The 19,540-nt window shown below is 42.1% G+C and overlaps 1 protein-coding gene across 1 annotated transcript in view; it reads right to left on the reverse strand.

Moving 5' to 3' along the window:
- Nucleotides 1-19,540, reverse strand: part of TBL3 (transducin beta like 3) — a 192,600-nt gene that overhangs the window by 169,797 nt on the left and 3,263 nt on the right. Inside the window, exons 2-3 of the mRNA XM_069209783.1 lie at nucleotides 12,117-12,168; nucleotides 4,067-4,162 (exon numbers count right to left, since the gene is read on the reverse strand). Coding sequence (XP_069065884.1) covers nucleotides 4,067-4,162; nucleotides 12,117-12,168 — 148 coding nt within the window. The remainder of the gene's footprint in view (nucleotides 1-4,066; nucleotides 4,163-12,116; nucleotides 12,169-19,540) is intronic.

Raw genomic sequence — 19,540 nt, forward strand, 5'->3', positions numbered from 1 at the left:
GGTCTGAAAAGCCTGGCAAAGTTTTATTTCTTTTTGGATGTTGACCACAGGCAGGATCTCTGAAATCTGGCATAAACCCACAATAACCCAGTGAGGAGGCACCTCCATCTTGGGATACTTCTTTTCCACTTCTGAGATAGTGGTGTATGTTTCATCTCTTTAGTTGCGTTGTAGTATGTGGAGTTCTTTTTTCATTCTTTTTAGATTCAATTACATTTTATTTTGTAAAGTGCAGATCTCAGCTATATGGTCTTTCTGACTACAAAGATTGCATTATTTGGGACCATGTACCTGAGCAAATCTTTGGTGGAACTTTAAGCAGAAATTCCAGGGAATAATATCTATCACTCTTACTTACAGAGAAGGCCCCAAGAGAAACAGTTCCACCAGAAGATACCCTACAGTTGATACCCTGACATCCTACAGTCTAGGTTTTCCACAGAAAAACCTACTCTCATTCGCAGATTAGTACTGTCTTGATAGCCATTGTTCAACTCCGAGATGTTCGTTCATAAGATTTCAACCTGGATTACTCTGTTATCCTTTTGGCTTCAGAAGTCAACGGTGGAAAAAGGAAACAGAAGATAGAAGTAACATACTTCGGCATTATGGGCTAACGCTCAACGTTACGGATTCCGTCTATGGTAAGTGCTCGAAAAGAAAAAAACTTTGAAAAAGTCATAATTTCTGGACCCAAGATTGTGTATCTTGAGGAAGTTCACACTGAGTAACCCAAAATATTTCAGACAATTGTTTGTATTTTCTTTCCCACAGATTCCAAAAACATTTGAAAGGGCGAGTAAAGGAGAGCAAAGGATACTACTTTTCTGCACACAGCCGGACACTAACAATTGGATAATCACAGACTGACTATCCGACAGTCAGAAGCATGTGTTTTGTGCCGATATCACTTTCTTATTCATAAACAGTAATGCAGAGCTTTTAGTAAGAAGATTAAAATTCATTGCTTTTAGAGCTTCTAAACATAACTTAAATCAAAAACACAAAAGTAAGCAAAAGTAAGCAAAAGTAAGCAAGAAACACATTACAGAGTGGTAGCAACATTGGCTCCATTTCAAAAACATGTACTTCTAAACGTAAATTGTTAAGCTCCACGTATGTTTACAGGGGTAAACAAATATCCCACTATAGCGACAAAGTGCAAGATATGACTTCAACATTCATGTTTATTAAGATGTAAACATCCTTCATTTAGTTAGGCTCGGTTGGGTCATGCACTAAGTACAAATCGGATCAAACAGATTCAACAACACACACGTTGCATCATTTAGATACACAGGAACCCATGTGGAATTCTGAGATATGAATAGCCATATTCAAAAGACCCCATGCTTTCAAAATCAGGATTTTGCCTGAACCTCACTTTAAACACTGGCATCTTGCACAAGATGCCTCAGACTCAGACAGCCACAAAGCTGGTGTCCACAACACATCTGCCTGGAATGCCTCAAAGACCACCTCATACTTGATCCAGCAACCTTCTTTCAAATGTCTCAGGCTTGGTGGTCGATCACTGGCGGGAGTATGCCCCTAACTCTGAACGCATTGGATCATCACCAATCTAAGAACTGTTTAGATAATCATTACACAATCATTGAAAAAACAGTTCTCCTGACTCAGGGCAGGAACAGAAAAAAGGCAGATGGTGTTCACTCAAGTGAGCTCTACCCATACATCAATAATGCTGTCTATGTTTGCCTGTTGTGTGCAAGGAAATATTTAAACATAATTCCCATCAAAATCAACAGATTGACAGAAAATTAAGCCAAACATGATATTGCTAATAAAACAGTTCTCTTCTAAATATTAGCAAAAGGTATGCAAATGTGAACACTGAGGAAGTCCAATGAACAATACAGACATGCTGCTGTCTACAATATTCAGAGTTTAAGTGGACTTTTTTTGTTTTTTCATTATCTTTGTTTTTTAAGCCATTGTTATTGATGTTCTAAAAAGACGACACCATGTAGAATACAGTTTCTGTCTTGTAAGCAAAAAAAATCCCATTTTCTATACATTCCAATATCCAATGGCTGTCATACAGAAATAGCTCAATAAAGGAGTTATGTAACTATTGGAGAACACCCTGTCCCACCCACTTCCCCAACAACTTGTGCATCCGTGTTGCCTATCATGTATGTAATAATTGTATAACAGACGTGTGTTTTAGGGATAAATAAGACTGTCAGCAAGAAATATTTAAAGAACCTCACTAAGACCGTCAATCAGCGGATTCCAAGCTCGGAGGAACTGTTGGTTAAGATCATGTATCAGGGCCGCCCATGCTCAAAGGTCATCGATTTGTTTTTATTATCTTTATCTCAATAGTTTAGAGAAACAAGAGCTCATGTACATAGTCTAAATTAGCCTTGGGTAAAAAGATCCGTCATTGGTACAACTACATTGTAGAAGAATACTGCTATGATAAGTTAACTACTAGTCATTCTTCGAAAGGTGCCGATACCCAATATATTTTTTTACTTTAAAAATGCATATATTTATGAAAACCTATGGTGCCAGTGGTAACTATCTCAGATTTGGGGCAACTGGAGCCAGTGGGTAGCAAACACTGAAGACGTTTTCAGGGATGGAGCACTGCTGAAAGTTATGTATTGATTTGTATCAACTACAGAGATGAGCTTGGCATTCCCCTTAGGTATACACCAGCATTTTACTGACGTCATATCTTGCATTTTACATTGGGACAGGTTATTTTCTTTTATTGCCTGTACACATCTGATCAATTATCTGTGCTTCTAACAGGATGCGAACATTGGTGCTTACAATATCCAACTCTAAAATTAAGGGCCCGATTTACAGTTTGGTGGAAAGGGTACTCTGTTGCAACGGAGTGCCCTGTCCAGACATACTATCAATCCACCCACCGTATTTTGAGGAGGGGGAACCCCAGATTTATGGAGAGTAAAATGTACTCCATCGCCGTAACCCTGGGCTATCGGAGGTAAGCAATCGAACCACCACCCTAGTTACAGAGCGCGGTCAGATGACTTTTTATTTTGCTTTTACTGTCTGTCGCTGCCAGGAATATCCTACTGGTGAGGGACAGTAATAAAAAAAATGTATATATAATTACCCCCAAAACATGGGTGAAAAGTCCCATGGTGTTTGGGCGTTAGATTTTACTTTAAAAAAAAAAGTAAAAGCTTTCAGAAGTTTGGTGTAAGCGTCCATCACCATTCACAGACACATGCCAGACTTGCAAGTGGCCTTGTATGAGCCACTGTCACAGAGGTTCAAACAAGCCCATACAGTTTACTGCAGGGCCCGTAGTGAACTCTAAATTTGGCAAATAGGGTATTCCTCTTTCTGACAACCTCTAAATCAGGCTGCAAGTTCCCCCTACCGTGCTCCTCTTTGTACGGGTATTCAGCTGCCTAAGCCAATCACTGTATCTAACATAAAAGCTAATACATTTTCAGCTGTACCCTACCACAAGAGCTTGTATTCACTGTTATATTATTAATTTTCTCATTTTAGTTCTTATGATGTGTCACTGGCATCAAACAAGTTTTGCCAGCAGATGCCAAAAATCGACAGATGAACATTTAATGAAATTGAACAATGTGGTCTCCTGAGATCAATGCTACAGAAAATAATGCTGAGTTGTTAATTGGACTTATGCTGGGTAGAGTTATTATTCTAAAACCTTCAGATTTTGATAGCTAGGTTATATTATAAAAGTGTTCTAACAATTCACTAAATTCTCCACTCTTTTTTCATCCTTTTACCAAACTTCTTTTGTCTGGCCACTCAACAGAAGAAAGCACTACATTTTTTTCCTCTCCGCTACTTTTGCATTTTGAAGTGGGTGCGGGTTAAATCAGAGAATCCTTTCGTGTAGGCAGAGGTGTAGGCTGGATTACAGACATGGTGTTGGATGGAAAGCTCCCAAGTAATGATAATGAAAAAGGTTCAGAACTTGGAACTTCAAGAAATCTTAAGAAAAATCTTTGAACGGTCAAAGCTACGCGACTGGAAGATCAGTAAGTTGGCGCTATATATCCTTAGAGGTATTCGTTCTTACCTGTTCAACACTGTGAACGACTGCTCCTGTAGCAATCTCAAGTACATTCAACTTCGTGCCACACATGCAAAACATGTTCGTGCCATCTTTGTTTATCTGGAATGCAATGAAAAGTAAGTGTGAATGGAGAAGAAGCCAAAATTAACATAAATACATGCCAAAGAGCCTTTCAAAGCAGTTTCACCAGCAAATTACTACTTTTCCAAAATATGGAATAGGAACGTGGCACCTAAACTGGATAGGCTGGTTTTAGATGGGTCTCATTATGAATTTTCAGCTAAATAATGACCATGGGGAACTGAAGCAGCAGAAGGATGTAAATATTAAACTTAGCCGAAGATGGGTATTATATAGCATATCTGCTTCATCTACTCTTAACACACCAACTTTGTTATCTCCAAATTTTTCTTTGCTGAAAATATGTTTTGGCTGCTCCCAGTGGCTCCGTCTGCACCAGAGGCATCGAGCTGTGGTATCCTCATCACCACAAGCTGCATTTCATGCATGCCACCTACGCAACCACACAAATGCAGTTTATACTTTCCTCCTCTTACCTGTAGCTCCTGACATCTCTTAGCCGCCTTCCTCGACTGTGTCACGACCAGTATTATTTTTATGTATGTGTTTTTACTAAGCGTATACCAGGCTACAAGATGGAATTCGACTTTACATTAAAAAGAAGTAATCAGTAACCATTTATGGTGTAATGCATAGTGAATATTATATATAGTGGCTCCATACCTGGACAAAATACCTACATAATACATGGAATAATTCAAACGGATGTTGAGAGGGCGTGGGAAGATTTGCTTCACCACGTCCTGTGCCACAGGCTGCGTCTTTTGTCTGTTAACAACACCGCCTTGGGGATGCTCTCTTGCACCCTCCTCTGACAAATGGTGTGAGAACTGGTGCTGCTTTAGTAACGCGAAGGACATCAGTGAATGAGGTGCCCACATGGGCTCCGAGTAATGAATCAGCTTCTTCCTTGTTACATGGCGGAATGTAAGATGGCAGCTGCATTGCACACCACCTACTGAGATGGCTTCTGTGGTTGGGAGAATCCACTGAAGCACTTTTTGTAAGGGAGAAATGCTTCTCATATCCAGCACTGATGCCTGCACCTTAAACGAGTGCAGTCTCCCAAACACAGATCAGTGGTTCGTAAAAGAACAGTATCGATGTGTTGGGTAACTCACACACACTATACTTATCAAAACCATCCAAAATTCGGATCACCTATCTAAGAATGGGTAGCTACAGTAAGAGGCATTTACTTGAAATCGAGAAACATTGCCAGAAACAATGTTGCATAAGGTTTTGCTAAGTGGAACAACATGTTGCAAAATCTCTGCCATTTGACCCAAGTAGCCAAAAAGAAGCCACAAACGTATCAACCGACCATGCAATGTGGGGGCCTCAAACAGGGCATGGGGTTTAACTTCAAAAACTGACTATTTTCGCCCAAAGTCACAGGCTGATTGCAAACCTCTCAAAGGTGCAGGCACGCCTGACAGTGCATCAGACCTAACCTAAGGGGAGAAAGGCTGAAAATGACTGGGGAGCTTCTAACACGCGCTTCTTGGGCTGATGTGCAATCTCTGATTTGTGGATCACTGAGGCTTTTCTGAGGGAAGAGGTAACCATCAATGATAGTCTTGCAGCACATTTCAGTGATGTAGATTACTATCTACATAAAACAGACAATGATTATAGAAAATGATGATTAATAATGCTTGTTTCCTGGAAAGCATTTTTGACCTTGTGAATACAATAAGCGGAAACAATTATTCCACTAAAAGCCTCTTGAGATTTTCCCCTATATCAATGTTTAGTAGTGATCTTTTTTTTTTTTAGAACAAAAAGCAGTTGCAAATGTGAATAAGTGGATTAGTATGAAACTTGGCGAATCCAGTTTGTGCAGTGCATCCAATTCTGAAAAGTGAAGTAATTCTAATTATTGTGATTCCTGTGCTATGGGTAGTCTGCAAGGTTAGCAGGCCACAATGTTACTACTTACAACTAATACTTCTGATTAACCCTTTGGGCACATTCCTACAGCATGAGACACGTTCTTATATATTTTGATGGAGTAAAACCCATCACTGTGTAATCCTACAGTGGGGGACTGAGAGTGGGGAAGTAAGTCATCAGAATCTGAGGTTAGTGTAGTAGATTTTCCTGATCTTCTGAAAGTCAACAATAGTGTGTGATTAACATTGCTTGTCCTGCAAGAGTATGTATGTTGGACCTGGCCCTTTTTGCGGGTTTATCCCCAGACTTTTTGCCTCCTTCCTCCTATTTTTTCTGACCTCTTGCTGTTGGCTCTAGGACTCTGAGCACTTTATCTCTGCTGATCAGTGCTGAAGTGCAGGTGCTCTCCCTTCTAAAGTTGGTATGGTTGGCTTATACCTAATTGGCACAATTAATTTACCTGTAGGTTCCTTGTACAGTAGTATTCCTATACCCAGGGCCTGTAAATTAAATGCTACTAGTGGGCCCGCAGTGCTGCTTGCTCCACCCACTTAAGTAGCCTTTCAAATCTGTCTCAGGTCTGCTAGCGCAGGGCCAGCGTGCACAGTTTGCTGCCACAGGGACCTGGCATCTAAATTTACTTGCCAGTCCCCTTTAACTGCATGTAAGTCACCCCTAAGGTAGGCCCTAGCTAGCCCTATGGGCAGGGTGCTATGTATGCAGAAGGCAGGACATGTGTCTGGTTGCGTGGCCTGTCCTGGTAGTGACAAGCAGCCTATTTGGTTTCTCACTGCTGTGAGTGCTGCCTTCTCAAAGGATTGCATTGGAAATGCCCTGCCTTATGTCTAGGGGGTACTGTCTGATTTATGAGGGGTAGCATGGGCATGTTTGGTATGGTTGTAGTGGTAGTGAGAAATGCTGCTTACTGGCGTAGGTAGATTTTTCATTATCATTACAGAAATGCCACTTCTAGAAAGTGAGCATTTCTCTGTGCTTATGCTCTGGTGTTTTGCAGCTTGACTCCAATCCACATCCGGGCAGAGTGACAGTTGGGCTTTGTGCATACTTTTCAGACAGCCTATACACAGGGAGGGTGGAGGTGTCATAGAGGTGCATCTGCATTTTGAATGGTCTTCCTGGGCTGAGAGAAGGGGAGGCGGGGGACAATTGCATCTGTAAAGGCTGTGCCCTGGCCTCACACAAAGGGCTCGTTTACCCCCAACTGATGTCTAGAGTCTGTGCTGGAGGGGAAAGTTAGCACCCCCAGAACCCGTTGTAACTGGTTGGAACCTCCTCTCCCCCTCTTTGTTAAACCTTTGCAAAACTGAGTATAAAGTACAGGGGATTTTTCCCCACAATTTGGGGATCACTTTGGTGCACAAGAAACATACTTGGAAATGGGCACAGAATGCTGCTGAAGGGACTCACCAGTTCTGCTGCGTCTGTGCTGACCTGTGACCTTCTGGGTCACTTGGAGGAACTGCCACTGACTGCAACCCTTTGTGCTGGCCTGTTGCTGGGCCCTACCACCCTGCGCTCCATCCTTGTGGGTTCCCAGAGGCTGGGTGCTGTGGCCCCTGTATTCTGCAACCTCTGGAACTCCATTGCTAAAGTGCATGAGGAGTGCTTTAAATTTTTATGTCATAGCGCTTGGAGAGCGCTTCTTTTCCTGCTGAGTTTAGCGCTTTGCGAGTGTTTTGGCCCCTGGCTAATAGCGCCTTGGAAGTGCTTCTGATATCGGCCCCTAGCTCTTGGAAAGTGCTCTCCTGTGTCTCCCGGGTAGGAAGATCACAGCCGCGACCCGGGTGCACCCCTGTGTGGAGCACGTCTGAAATGAGCGGTGTGCTTTTTTGGCTCTGTGCCCCCGGGGCACCAAACGGGATCAACGTCGGAGCGAGCGCGCTCCAAGGGGTGCCCCTGGGGCAAAGCCCGCTCCGAGGAGCACCCCCAGGGCACCAACTGGCTCCCACTGTCGACGGATCACCGTAGCAACCCCAGCGGACAGCCATAGACTCGCACACCAGATCGGGTGCGGGCGAGTCGGTGTTGGCAAGACAGTCAGGGAGGAGGCCTCATCGGAGGCTCCCCACCCCACTAGGCCCTTCTGTTGTTTCTTGAGGCCGGGCTGGGAAGGAAGCCTCATCGGAGGCTACCCGTCCCACCGGCCCCTTATTTGTTTTAGAAGTTTGCGGATGGAGAGGGAGCCTCATTGGAGGTCTCCCGCGCCGCTTGGCCTCCCCTGCTTTGTCGCTCTGCTTTCCCCTCAGGAGGGCCGGTCGTGGCCCCAGGGGGCTGGCAGAGACCGTGGTTGGCCAGTTAGGGCATGGACCCCAGGAAGGGCCCCGATATAAGAGATGGAGGGTGTGTGTGCCACCTCCCTCCCCCCAATCACCAGAGTGGCCCCCATTTGGCACGGAGGAGCAGCGGACCCCTTTTTATCTCGTGGCACTCAAGGAGCTTTCATCATTCAAAACAGGTACTTCTTGTGACAGTTAAACAGGGATGTTTGCTGCCCAGGCCTTTACTAATGTTCCTTTTATGGGCATGCTGGGACTTGTCTTAACTTGTTTCTTATATGATGTGCCATATATATTTGCTAATGTTCCTTTTATAGGCATTCTATGAAAATATGTTTTCATGACTTGCCATATGTTTCTAATGTTCCTGGCATGGGCATTTATGTTACTTTTATGACAAGTGCATTTTTTTTTATAGTAATGTTTCCTGACTACTGCTTATGTTGCAGAATAATGAGTAACCTGTGTGTCATATGTGACTACTGCTAATTTCTGCAGGGTAACGGTATTGTGTAACGTTCTGACAACTGCTTGGGTAGCAGGGATTACTGATATGTGTTTGGTCTAATAATGTTGTGTAAAATACAGTTTATTTTTTACATAACTTGGTGTTGTTTTTCCTTTGTGGTGGGGATAGTGCATTACGTGTTGTGCAAATGCTTTACACATTGCATCTGGGAGAGGCCTGACTGCTCGTGCCAAGCTACCAAGGGGGTGAGCAGGGCTTATCTTGGATGTGTAACTCCCTTGCCCTGACTATAGTGGGTGGGTTCTGCCAGGCTTAGGTGCATACCCTGTACTAGAGTGAAAGTGTGCAGCGTATGACCATGGTTGAGCGACAGACTGCAGCAGATGGAGTAAAGAGTGCGTGCAGTGTATGTCCCTGGTTCTGTGACCGAGTACATTAGAGGGTGAACAATTGTTGTAGGTGTTACTGAGCCTGCTAGGGTATAGATAGAGGATGTGTTTGGGAGCGGATGGTGCAGTGGCAGTAAATCAGGTATGTTGTGATCTTCTGGTCATGCCAGTGGTAGAGGTATGTTGTGGTATTGATGGCTTTATTCAGATGGAATCTGTGGGGCGCATGCACGAGTGTGTGTGTGGTTTTCTTTCAGTTTCATTCAAATAGGGTTGGATGCAACCATGGTGTGATTACATTTACCTGCCTTATAAAGCTAATGTCCTTTAGAGTTCTGTTTGTGTTTTCTTATTTCCCAAAGCAATGAGATGTGTCATGATCCACTATTGAAATTTCTTACCTGCTCAGCCTAGCCTACCTTGACAGGTCACAGTATGTTAGTGAATGACTGTGCGCCTGGGTTGACAGACAGAGCATGCGGAGCAGATAGGATGCTGCTCCTGATGGGGTATTCTTATTAAGTAACAAGAAACCTGCCTTCTAAAATAAACTTACATGTTTTTGTATGCATGGACTGGCAATCTGACTTCTGCTTATTAGGAAGAATCTTAAGATGCAACACGTAAGACAGAAATGAACGGAAAAGGATGAGAAGGGTATTTTGTGGGTAAAGGAATTGTCCTTGAGTTGCGAGGATTACGAGAAGGCTATGCACAATGAATTAGTTCTGAATAATCAGTTATCAGTTGGATTATTGTTCCATGGTTTCTTATAAATTTGTATTTTTTTTTTTAGAGGTTATAGGGGTGCAAAAGTGACAATGCACTGTACTTTGATGAAAACAAAGAGGGTAGGGGCAAAGATGCAATAAAAACACACAGTGGGAACAGAGGGAAAATTTTCTGACTGAAGGCCTGTCCGCTGCCTATGCAGTACACCCTCCTGATTTAGATGTTGGCAGTCCCATAAGCGAAAGAGAGCCAGAGTCCTGCCGGCTCCGCCAAGAATCTCCATCTGCCTTGACAGCAGCATAGGGATTGGGGGCTGACGGAGGGACTCCGGGCTCCTTTACCCCCAGGCAGATTTGAATGTGCATTATCACCGAGCCAACTGTGGCAGTCCGACCTCCACATCTGAGTGGCGGATCGTTTTCAACTCAGCACGACCGGACATGACCTTCTGTCGCTGCTGCCACTGGACCAAAGAGAAAACACAATCCCACCCATTGCCGGACTTAAAGGTATGGAAGCCGCATTGGCTGTGTACGTTGTTTGGTGACAGCATATGAGCTCGGGACCACTGCAGTCACATACATGTAGCAGTAATTTTTTTAATTGCAGTGCCATGCATATTCCCTGAGCACATTTGTGTGTGACACGGAGGGGGACAGACGGGTACATGACACAACATTCAGGTGGGTGGTGTTGTTGTGTGGTTGTCGTTATGAGTGTAGTTGTGCTTGTGTGTGAGTGTGCTTTTTTTAGATAATTGTGTCATCTAAGGGTGGAGTGTCAATGTGTGTGTTGTGTCATGGATGCATTGCAATGTGTGTTTTCGGCATGTAAATGCTGTGTGGTGTTGGAATGGCAATGATTATGGTGTGTATCTGGTATGTTGTGCAGTGTGTTGTGCAGAGGGACACATACGGCTAGGGACAGTGTGTGTGAGTGACTTACCTCTATTCTATTGCCAATGCCATTGCAATGTCCATTGTGTACAACAACGGTCTTCTTTTGTAAGTAATCCACTGCCAGTACATCACCTGCAGGACTATAACATCTAAATAGGGTTGGCGGAACCCCCCCAGCCTGATTTCTAGGAAGAGCACTCTATCGTGCCTCAGCCGCAATACATCTAAATAGGTCAGGCAGAACACCGTCGAATTGATGGTGTTTACGGGAACGCCACCGCAGGGGATTGGCGGTAATACCGCCAAGATCTAAATCAGGCCCCGAGTTCCATGATGGCAAGTGGTGAAAGGATATAATTTATAAAATCAGAAACACTGTAAAACAGCTATGATTCAGGGCAGAGAAAACACAAGGAGAGTAAGTGAATTCATTGAACAAGCAAGCAAGCAAATGAGACGGACAAGAAAGCCGATCATGGATAAGCAATGGACTAACTCTAATGTCCTGATTGTGAGTGGGTAGGAGTTTATTTTCTGGCACATCTGTGAAACCCTATTCGTGCAGGGGTTGGGATTCCAAGTTGTACGGAGTTTTTCACACCCGATAATTACTGAGTGCAATAAAGGTGCACTCATTGTCTACTTTTTGCAGGTTAAACTTGCAGGAATCAATAGGAAAAAAAGATTACAGTATTTCCTGTGCAGGAAGCACCAAAAAAGCATTTTAACTCCCAAAACCTTGGAATATGTGCAATTTATCTCAGCCAATATATTCCGAACTCCTGCAAGTTAGATTTTATGGAGTGCTATAAACAGCATCTATGCTTCTTTGGCACCCCCATTCATGGCTTAAGTACTGGTATCACACATGATAGGTCATTCAAAACACATATAGCTAAAGCTGTCTGCAGATGAGACCTATAAAGGACTGATAATGTCAGGACCAATACTGTCAATGCTCTCAGTATAGGGGTCAGTTGAACAATGGCGATTTGAGTTACATAATGGTTGTGCTCTCCTGGTGCATAATATATCTTAGATAGATCTGTGCATATTCAAGACTGAAGTAGGCATATGTTAACTTGATCCCAGAAAGAATGATCCAACCTTGGCTTTTTCTCAGAATACAATGACCCCATGACAGCCCCAGGATGACCTCCAACCACGACCAAATTGCTGCACACTTGACCTTAAAGACATGTATGTATGAACCTGGGGGTTAAGCTACATTCAGAACATTTTAATTCAAATTCAAGTGGATGAAAATAGTTAGTCAAAGCCAGAACATACCTGGATCTTCCCTCCTTTGTAGAAAGGTTCGATTTTTCTCGACACTGCATAGCTGTTAAGAAGCAGACAATGGCAGTCAGTATTCAATAATGGAAAATACAGAAGATGTGATAACCTAAATGCTGTACTAATAATAAATGATAAACTGCTTTTGTATGGTGCTTTTTACTGCACTTTCCTAAATGCGTAAAGCCATCTGTATTTCTAGTGCTGGGCTTAAAATAATAGTCAATTTACTGTTCTCAGAAGTCCAGAAAGCCAAGTCAGATGTGCTGGGATTCAAACTCGTGGCATTCCTGAGCAGCAAGTGTTTAACATACTGAGGCCTCTTGTGGCTTATGAACTAATCTACTAAATGAAACTCTACATTGCTATCAATAGCAAACAAACACTAAGTAATTAATGAGAAATATGCACAAAAATAAAAGAAGTGTACAGAAAATCTAAAACATATTAATTAAGCCTGGAACAACTCATAAATTTTCTTTGAAATCATACAACACACATCAATCAAGTACTAGTAAAAATCCACTTAAATGTGCTGTGAATCTGACAATTTGTAGAGCTTGGCAGACTCGGAACTCTGTCGGCCAAACTCTCAATCGGCCTTCTCGGTTTACAACGACAGAGTAAAACTTACTCAGTCAGCGTATACCATGCGCTGATGGCCCAAGGGTTACAAGCCATCAGAGGTAAGCCATTGCACGGTGTCCACATTATTTAGAGTATAGGGCCCGCTGGCTTTTTCCTTTTTACTGTCACTACCAGGCAAAGCCAAAATGTCTCCCCTTAGGGACCTATTAGATTTGCCAATGGTTTTAGCAATATATTACTGTCTTTACAGAGCATATTTTAAGTAAGTAAAAGCTCTGAATGTGTAAAATCTCTGTGTTATAGTACAATTTTTGATTGTAACTATAATTGACTTTTCTAAGTATTGGTAAAACCAAGAGGTCTTGGCTCCACAAGACTACACAGTTGGGTTTTCCAATACGTGCATTCTACACGTTAGTTGAGTCATATTTAGTTGTTCATGTGAGTTCTGGTTGGGGGGTGGTGTTCATAATGGGCATGATTGAGAGCTCCGGAGCAGAGGCTGAAGGCAGTGAGTAAGTAGGCCATAACAGTGTTCAGATTCCATGCTCATCCAACCCTTGGCCTCCCTCCAATGGATCATAGTTATGGGCACAGATCTACTATTTGTAATTAATAACTCTAATTATTTACAAACAAAAATCATTGCTACTGCTCCTTTGTATCAAACTACTAACAAGAACTCACAAAGCCAACAGGTTTGGCTTGTTTTAGCCATATGTTTTAGTTGTGTGGTATGTCTGAATGCAATGGGAGAAAGCTACTAAAGAGGTACCTAAGAACTGATAAGGGACCATGCTGTGTAAAGCACTAGATTGTAGTTCATACGTTTTCAGAAATGCGCTTAATTATTTAGGTGGAATCCTAAAAAGTGTGGTGATGTAAAACTGTGGAGTCACTGGAGTCAAATCTAAAACTTGTGGAGCATAAAGAGGGAGCAACAATTTGCTCCTCGGCAGCACTCACTCCACAGCAGTTCTAGGAGGGCAGAAGTATAGCGGGTGTTACAGTGGAGGAGGTTAGTCCCTAGACTTTCCTTCACTAAAGTGCACATCTCCCTCCTCTGATGTGTGACACCCCAGGCTCTGAGTTCTTCTCAACCCCTTTAGAAGTAGATCTGAGGATTTGTTTCCCTGCAAAAAGCCCCATACACCACTGGAGAAAACTGCCATTGTGCTGGGGCTATTGGTTTTTAGCTTTCCAAATATAAACTCCCACTGTGGCAGTTTGTTTTTGGAAAAGTAAAGTCTTATAAAATTGTGATCTAAGTTTCCATCACAAATGATGAACGTACACCAAACTTTTAAATGGCTTTGTATGAACTGCAATTACAGAGGTTCATACAAACCCACAGAGTTCACCGCAGGGCCTCAGTGAACTCTAATTTCACGGGTGAAGTAAGGGCCGGGTTGTGAACGTCAGTCAACCTCTAAATCAGACCCAGAAATATTAAGCCAGCTTGACTGGCTGCTAGTGCTCCCAAAGGTCTAAGTTTAACAGCAACCCCTGTCTCCTGTAGCTGGTCTTTGAAGCATCATGCCTGGGTGCTTTGTTTCAACCACACAGGTCTGGTACTAACAATGCTCATAGACACCTAATGATTGGCCTGGTAGCCGATATCGCAGATCAGATTCACAAGCTTTTTTCAATTCCATAGAAAGTTACAACTCCCCACAACCGTGGGCCTCTACTGAACTCCCAATGACACTGTCAAAAGCTCAGAACCTCAAATCCCATCTACTTTCATGAGCAATCTTCCCATCTCTAGGGCAGCACTAAATCATGTTCACTTATTGTTCCGTCTAGTAGTCCAGACAGCAATTTTGTTCCCTGGCATCTGGTCCTTGTCGTCCCAGGCCTAATACTTAAGAGTACAGTACCACATGCAACTACTAGTACACAGATCGAGCTTTTGAGAGATCGGGGTCAGTTCTAACATTGCCACCATACATGTACTAGATTAAAAGTTGCTCAAGTGTATACTTGCCAAATGTACTACCAGTCCCAACTCCTCCCTGGTGTGCATAGCAGTCTCCCATAATGTAAATCTATCTCCACCAAACTGCAATTTCGGCTGATAATACCTCGCAATACTGAAACAAGCACTCATCTTACAGGGTTTCAATGCCTTTGTCCAACTCATATGAGTATGGGTGGTATCACAGAAAATGAAGGCATGCTTGCTCCCAACTTGTCACTAGATCAACCCATAAACATGGTCATGCATTCCAGCATCTGTTCTCTGTGAACACCAAATCTCATGGCTACTGAATGCCCACCGATCTCTTGGTTGACTACACCCTCATCAACTTCAACATGCTGAGTTAACTCTGCACCAAACACAAACTTCTGGCAGCAAAAGATCTGCTTATAGCTCAACCTCAAGAAAGCTCCGCACAACAATTTCACATTCCACAGCCAGTAAATAGCCCTCCAATTGTCCTGAAGTCAAAATTTTAAATCAGACTTGGGAGACAGCTCACCCTGGCCCTTGCTGCTGTGGCACCCCACAAGCCAAGGAATCATACCCATTAAGGCTCATTACATTAAGGGCCTCCATACTATCGGTCCACAGTGGTATTCCCAAGGGGTACAAGGCAATATTAACTTACCATGGTGAATTGTTGACCCAGAGAAACAGGGTACAGGACAGGGTGTGTAAGTAAAGGGAGCTGCTGTGTCCTCTCCCAGTATACCCTGCTCCTAGACAACAGTTGTAGGGGAGCACCAAGTACTCCTCATAGGTCTCCTCTCATTTGCTCAGATCGCTAACGCCACCCTCACTTAGGCCTCAATAATGCCCCTGCACCCATTTATCACAAGCTTTAAGCAGGTGGTAGATGAGTGAGGGTTTGGGTGCGGTTTTCCAAAATTTCTGGCTCAGCATGGCAGTCCCTACTTCAGCTGCAATAACTTGTAATCTTCAATTGTAGGTGTAGTTTTAACAGCCAGAATCAGGGACCTAGACAAAAACATGTTGCCAGTTGTCTGGACAGCATGTTGCATGAATAAAAGAGGCCACCCACTCACCATTCGCAGAATGAAACACTTTTATGAATTAGCACAGATCGGAGATTTGGACAAATTCTCCAAGGATCCCCCCTTATCTTCTGAAAACTTAAAATTTCACTAATCCCAACACTGTCTTGGTTCCATCTCAGCACCTGTTTGATGTATGAGGCTTTACTTCACCTATGAAGTTAAAAAAAACTCAGATTTTGGATAATGGCGATAATGCCATTTTGCATGATGGACCTTTCAGGAAGTCAAATTCATAGGCAATCATTTATGTGATCATTTCACTCACCTTCAAAATGGAGGTGAACTAGACTATTACACTTCATAAGTCTACCCGTCACAAAAATACTGACTAACATAATACAATATATAAACTCATCTAACCTCCCAGTGATCTATGCAACAAAAATATCTAAAATAGCTCTACCCAAACTTGCAAAGCTTGCTAAAGCTTAATTTTTCAAAGAAGTGGTCTCTGAAATGCCCAAACATCTAATCATGTTGCTTATCTTGAGGAAAAACCATTGCAGACCCTAAAGACTTAAAAAAATGACATACCCGTCTCAGGACTCGCTACATTCAAGTCCTTAAATCTGTGTCTTAAATTAGCTCCCATCTCACTGGACAAATAACTGACTCTTTAGCTAATCTCAAATCAGGGCAATGAAACTAGGAATGACTGAATTTATTTACCTTCACCTAACCAACACTCACTTTGTGAATTTTTTAAAACTTTGCCAACTTGTAAACGTCACAAAGCTGACGCAATTAAAATAAAAGTCGGTGAAAACCAACAAAAATATGTATTTGTGTGTGGAAAACCCCACAAAACCCTACTGAGCTTGGGAACTGTGGTGAAAAACTTTTGTTTGAAAGGAATGTTACCAGCAACCCAAATCGACAATTCAAAGTAACCAAGTTGTGAACATCTTGTAAGTCCACCAGCTGAATTTAAATTCTGCACAGCCATGATAGAAGCCACAATAATAAAACAGTCCTTTAAAATGTGTCAAAGAACCTCAACACAAGGTGGTAAAAGCATAGTACAAACTGAGTACAAAGAAAACCAATCAATGTTTCAAGAATTGGCATAGTTTTAAATTATCATCATGTAGGGGTGGAATTTGGAAATAAAATAAGTATTTAACTTTGTGTAAAACATAAAATATGTATTGTATACATTGGCTACATTTCTTGAAGAAAGGGGCTTTGTCACTTAACACTACTAGATCCTTGTTCAAACGATGCAACAAAAAAGTCTGATATTCAAGAGCTAGTTTGTTACTCACCAAATATTTATTTAGATTATAGATAGCTTACTAGACTGGCCCGCTGCATTCAACAATGTGGACCAGAACAATATTTCTCCATCACTTCCAAGATTTTACAGCCATCAAAGGTGTGGCTCCACAGCGATATGAATCCTTCTTGTGCTCCTGCACTCATCAGGTCATTCCTAAAACCCATCAATATCATCAAGTGAGAGTGGCTTCAAATGTATGCCTTGTCGCTGAACCTATTCAATATAGAGACCTCACTGTTGTTAATACAAAGCATTCGCCAACTTGGCTATTAAATGTATGCAGATTACACCAAAGTCCACTTCAAACTACAAGAGGATGACAGAGACTTTCAAGAATTCGCAGATTGCCTCAATAACATCAACAGCTATACGCAATCAAACTAGTTGTGCCACAAATCATCAAAGCTGAAGATTTAATCCTGAGCCCAGAGGTTTCCTTACATTCTACTACCCTTCCTTCCTAGATGCTTCAACCATACCCTGGGACAAGGTTTGCAACCTGCAAGTGATCTTCGGTGCTATTTGTACACCTGTGGAAACACATTGAGTACGGACTACTCACACAGCATGCATCCAGCAGAACGTCCAAAACTCTGCTAAGCCCAAAATGTTAAGGTATGACCAATCTTTGCTCTCAACTGCTCTATTTGACTCAGTGTAGAATGGAAATCCCTGATCAACAAAGAAGTCGATACCCAAGTCCTAACCTGCAAAGCTCTCAGTGATCAGGAACCCAACTATATTTTTGAAACGTTTCCACCAACAGTTAGCTATATACCCACGATCCGCATCCTTAACCTAATACTTGACCTACACCCATCGCAAAATCAGCTACAAGGGTTTTGGAGGCAAACTTGAAGTACAGGAAAGTCTTAAACCCCTCAAGTTCACTACTGCTTATAAACTTAAATGATGTCATTATCAGGACCATTGACTGAAGTGAGTTCTGGCTTCCCCTCCTCCCTTTTCCACCCCGTTTTCCCTGTACTTCACTCACCTAGTAGTTCTCTGAAACTGACTAACAATAGTGTTGGCACTCAATAAATACTAGAAAATAAATATAACTGACTTCGCTTTGCTATCATGAGATTAATTGTAATAAATAAATACACAACAATGAAATTAGAGACTAACCACCTACCAGTGCCACTCATATCGAATGTAGATTAACTTTTAGAAAAAGGTTCACAATTACCATCGGTCCAATATGGATCAATAGAGTAAAAGTACTTATAATGTTTCCTAACTCAGTCACATGGTAGTACAGTAAAAAGGGAAAAAATCCTAGACCTCGACAATACCTGCTGCTAGGTGCCCCCACTGCAAACCTATCTTTCCCTGAACAAAATACTTCTTCAGTCGATTTTTTTTTTTTTTTTTTTATCAGTGATACATTATTTGAAGAATACCTTATGACATGAAGAATAGGAAAAGCTTCATATGACTCCGCATGCTGGGCAACATTGGTAACTGAAGGGACTACTAGTTCAGCTCAAACTCTCTGCAGAGTTTGATCCAATAGCCCTGAGGCCCATATCAACATGGCATGTAAGGTACGGCTTTTATTAAATGATTACCAGGTGTTATCTAGAGCACTCGCCTTGCTGTACGTTACATGGCTATAGTTTGAACATAGAATGCATTGAAGTGCATGACATTAGGAGACAGGCGTGATCTGTACCAACGCCGGTCTTTCAGTTTTAGGCTACACTTCTAAAATATGTGCTCCGCTGTCAGGTGTATTACGTTGCTCATATAAGAAAGCAAAAGCAGTAATTTTTCCACTCTCTTATACATTTCCTACTAAAGTGGGTTATTCTGTATTCTTCAAAAAATCTCAATAAAATAATTATTTACTATCCTGCCTAGCAAATACAAAAACCAGCATCAGCAAACACCGCCCCCTCCCCCCGCCAATGCAATATCAGGTATGAAAACAGTACAAAAAAATGCTGGTGAATAGGCTTGTGTAAAGCAGATTGATTCTGCTAGCAGGACGTTGAGCAAAGAATCTCCAACAAAAGGCATAAAAATGTTTAAGGTATTAGATGGCTTAGCATATTCCAATACTACTCGATAAATAGTTTGTTATAACATATGCAGGAATTAGATTAATTGGTTAGAAATATGATTGGGGTTTATTTACGGCTGATCCGCGTAGTCATCTCTTTTTTATTAATGACTATGGCAGTAATTATTACATTATTTGGAGAAGAGCACAACATAATAAATGTTAGCTTGTTGTATAACACCAATTCAATTTGTGTGTGTATATTGACTTTGGGGTTCAGGGCAAGCCTTCCATTTTCGACCTGCAGATGACAGACTGTCTGACAAATTTATATAATCCTGAACACACTTCCTTACACGATCTTAACTCGTTGGAAGTGGTGACCTAGATTTTTTTACTCCTTTCTCTTAAAAGGTCATAGTTTCCTTCTGAAGTTTAGGCAATTTACCAGGTGTGACCCCAATGATTCTGGGAACACGACACACGCCCAGAAGTAAA

The sequence above is a fragment of the Pleurodeles waltl genome, chromosome 10 (genome assembly GCF_031143425.1).
Source record: "Pleurodeles waltl isolate 20211129_DDA chromosome 10, aPleWal1.hap1.20221129, whole genome shotgun sequence".
Classification (NCBI taxonomy): Eukaryota; Metazoa; Chordata; class Amphibia; order Caudata; family Salamandridae; genus Pleurodeles; species Pleurodeles waltl.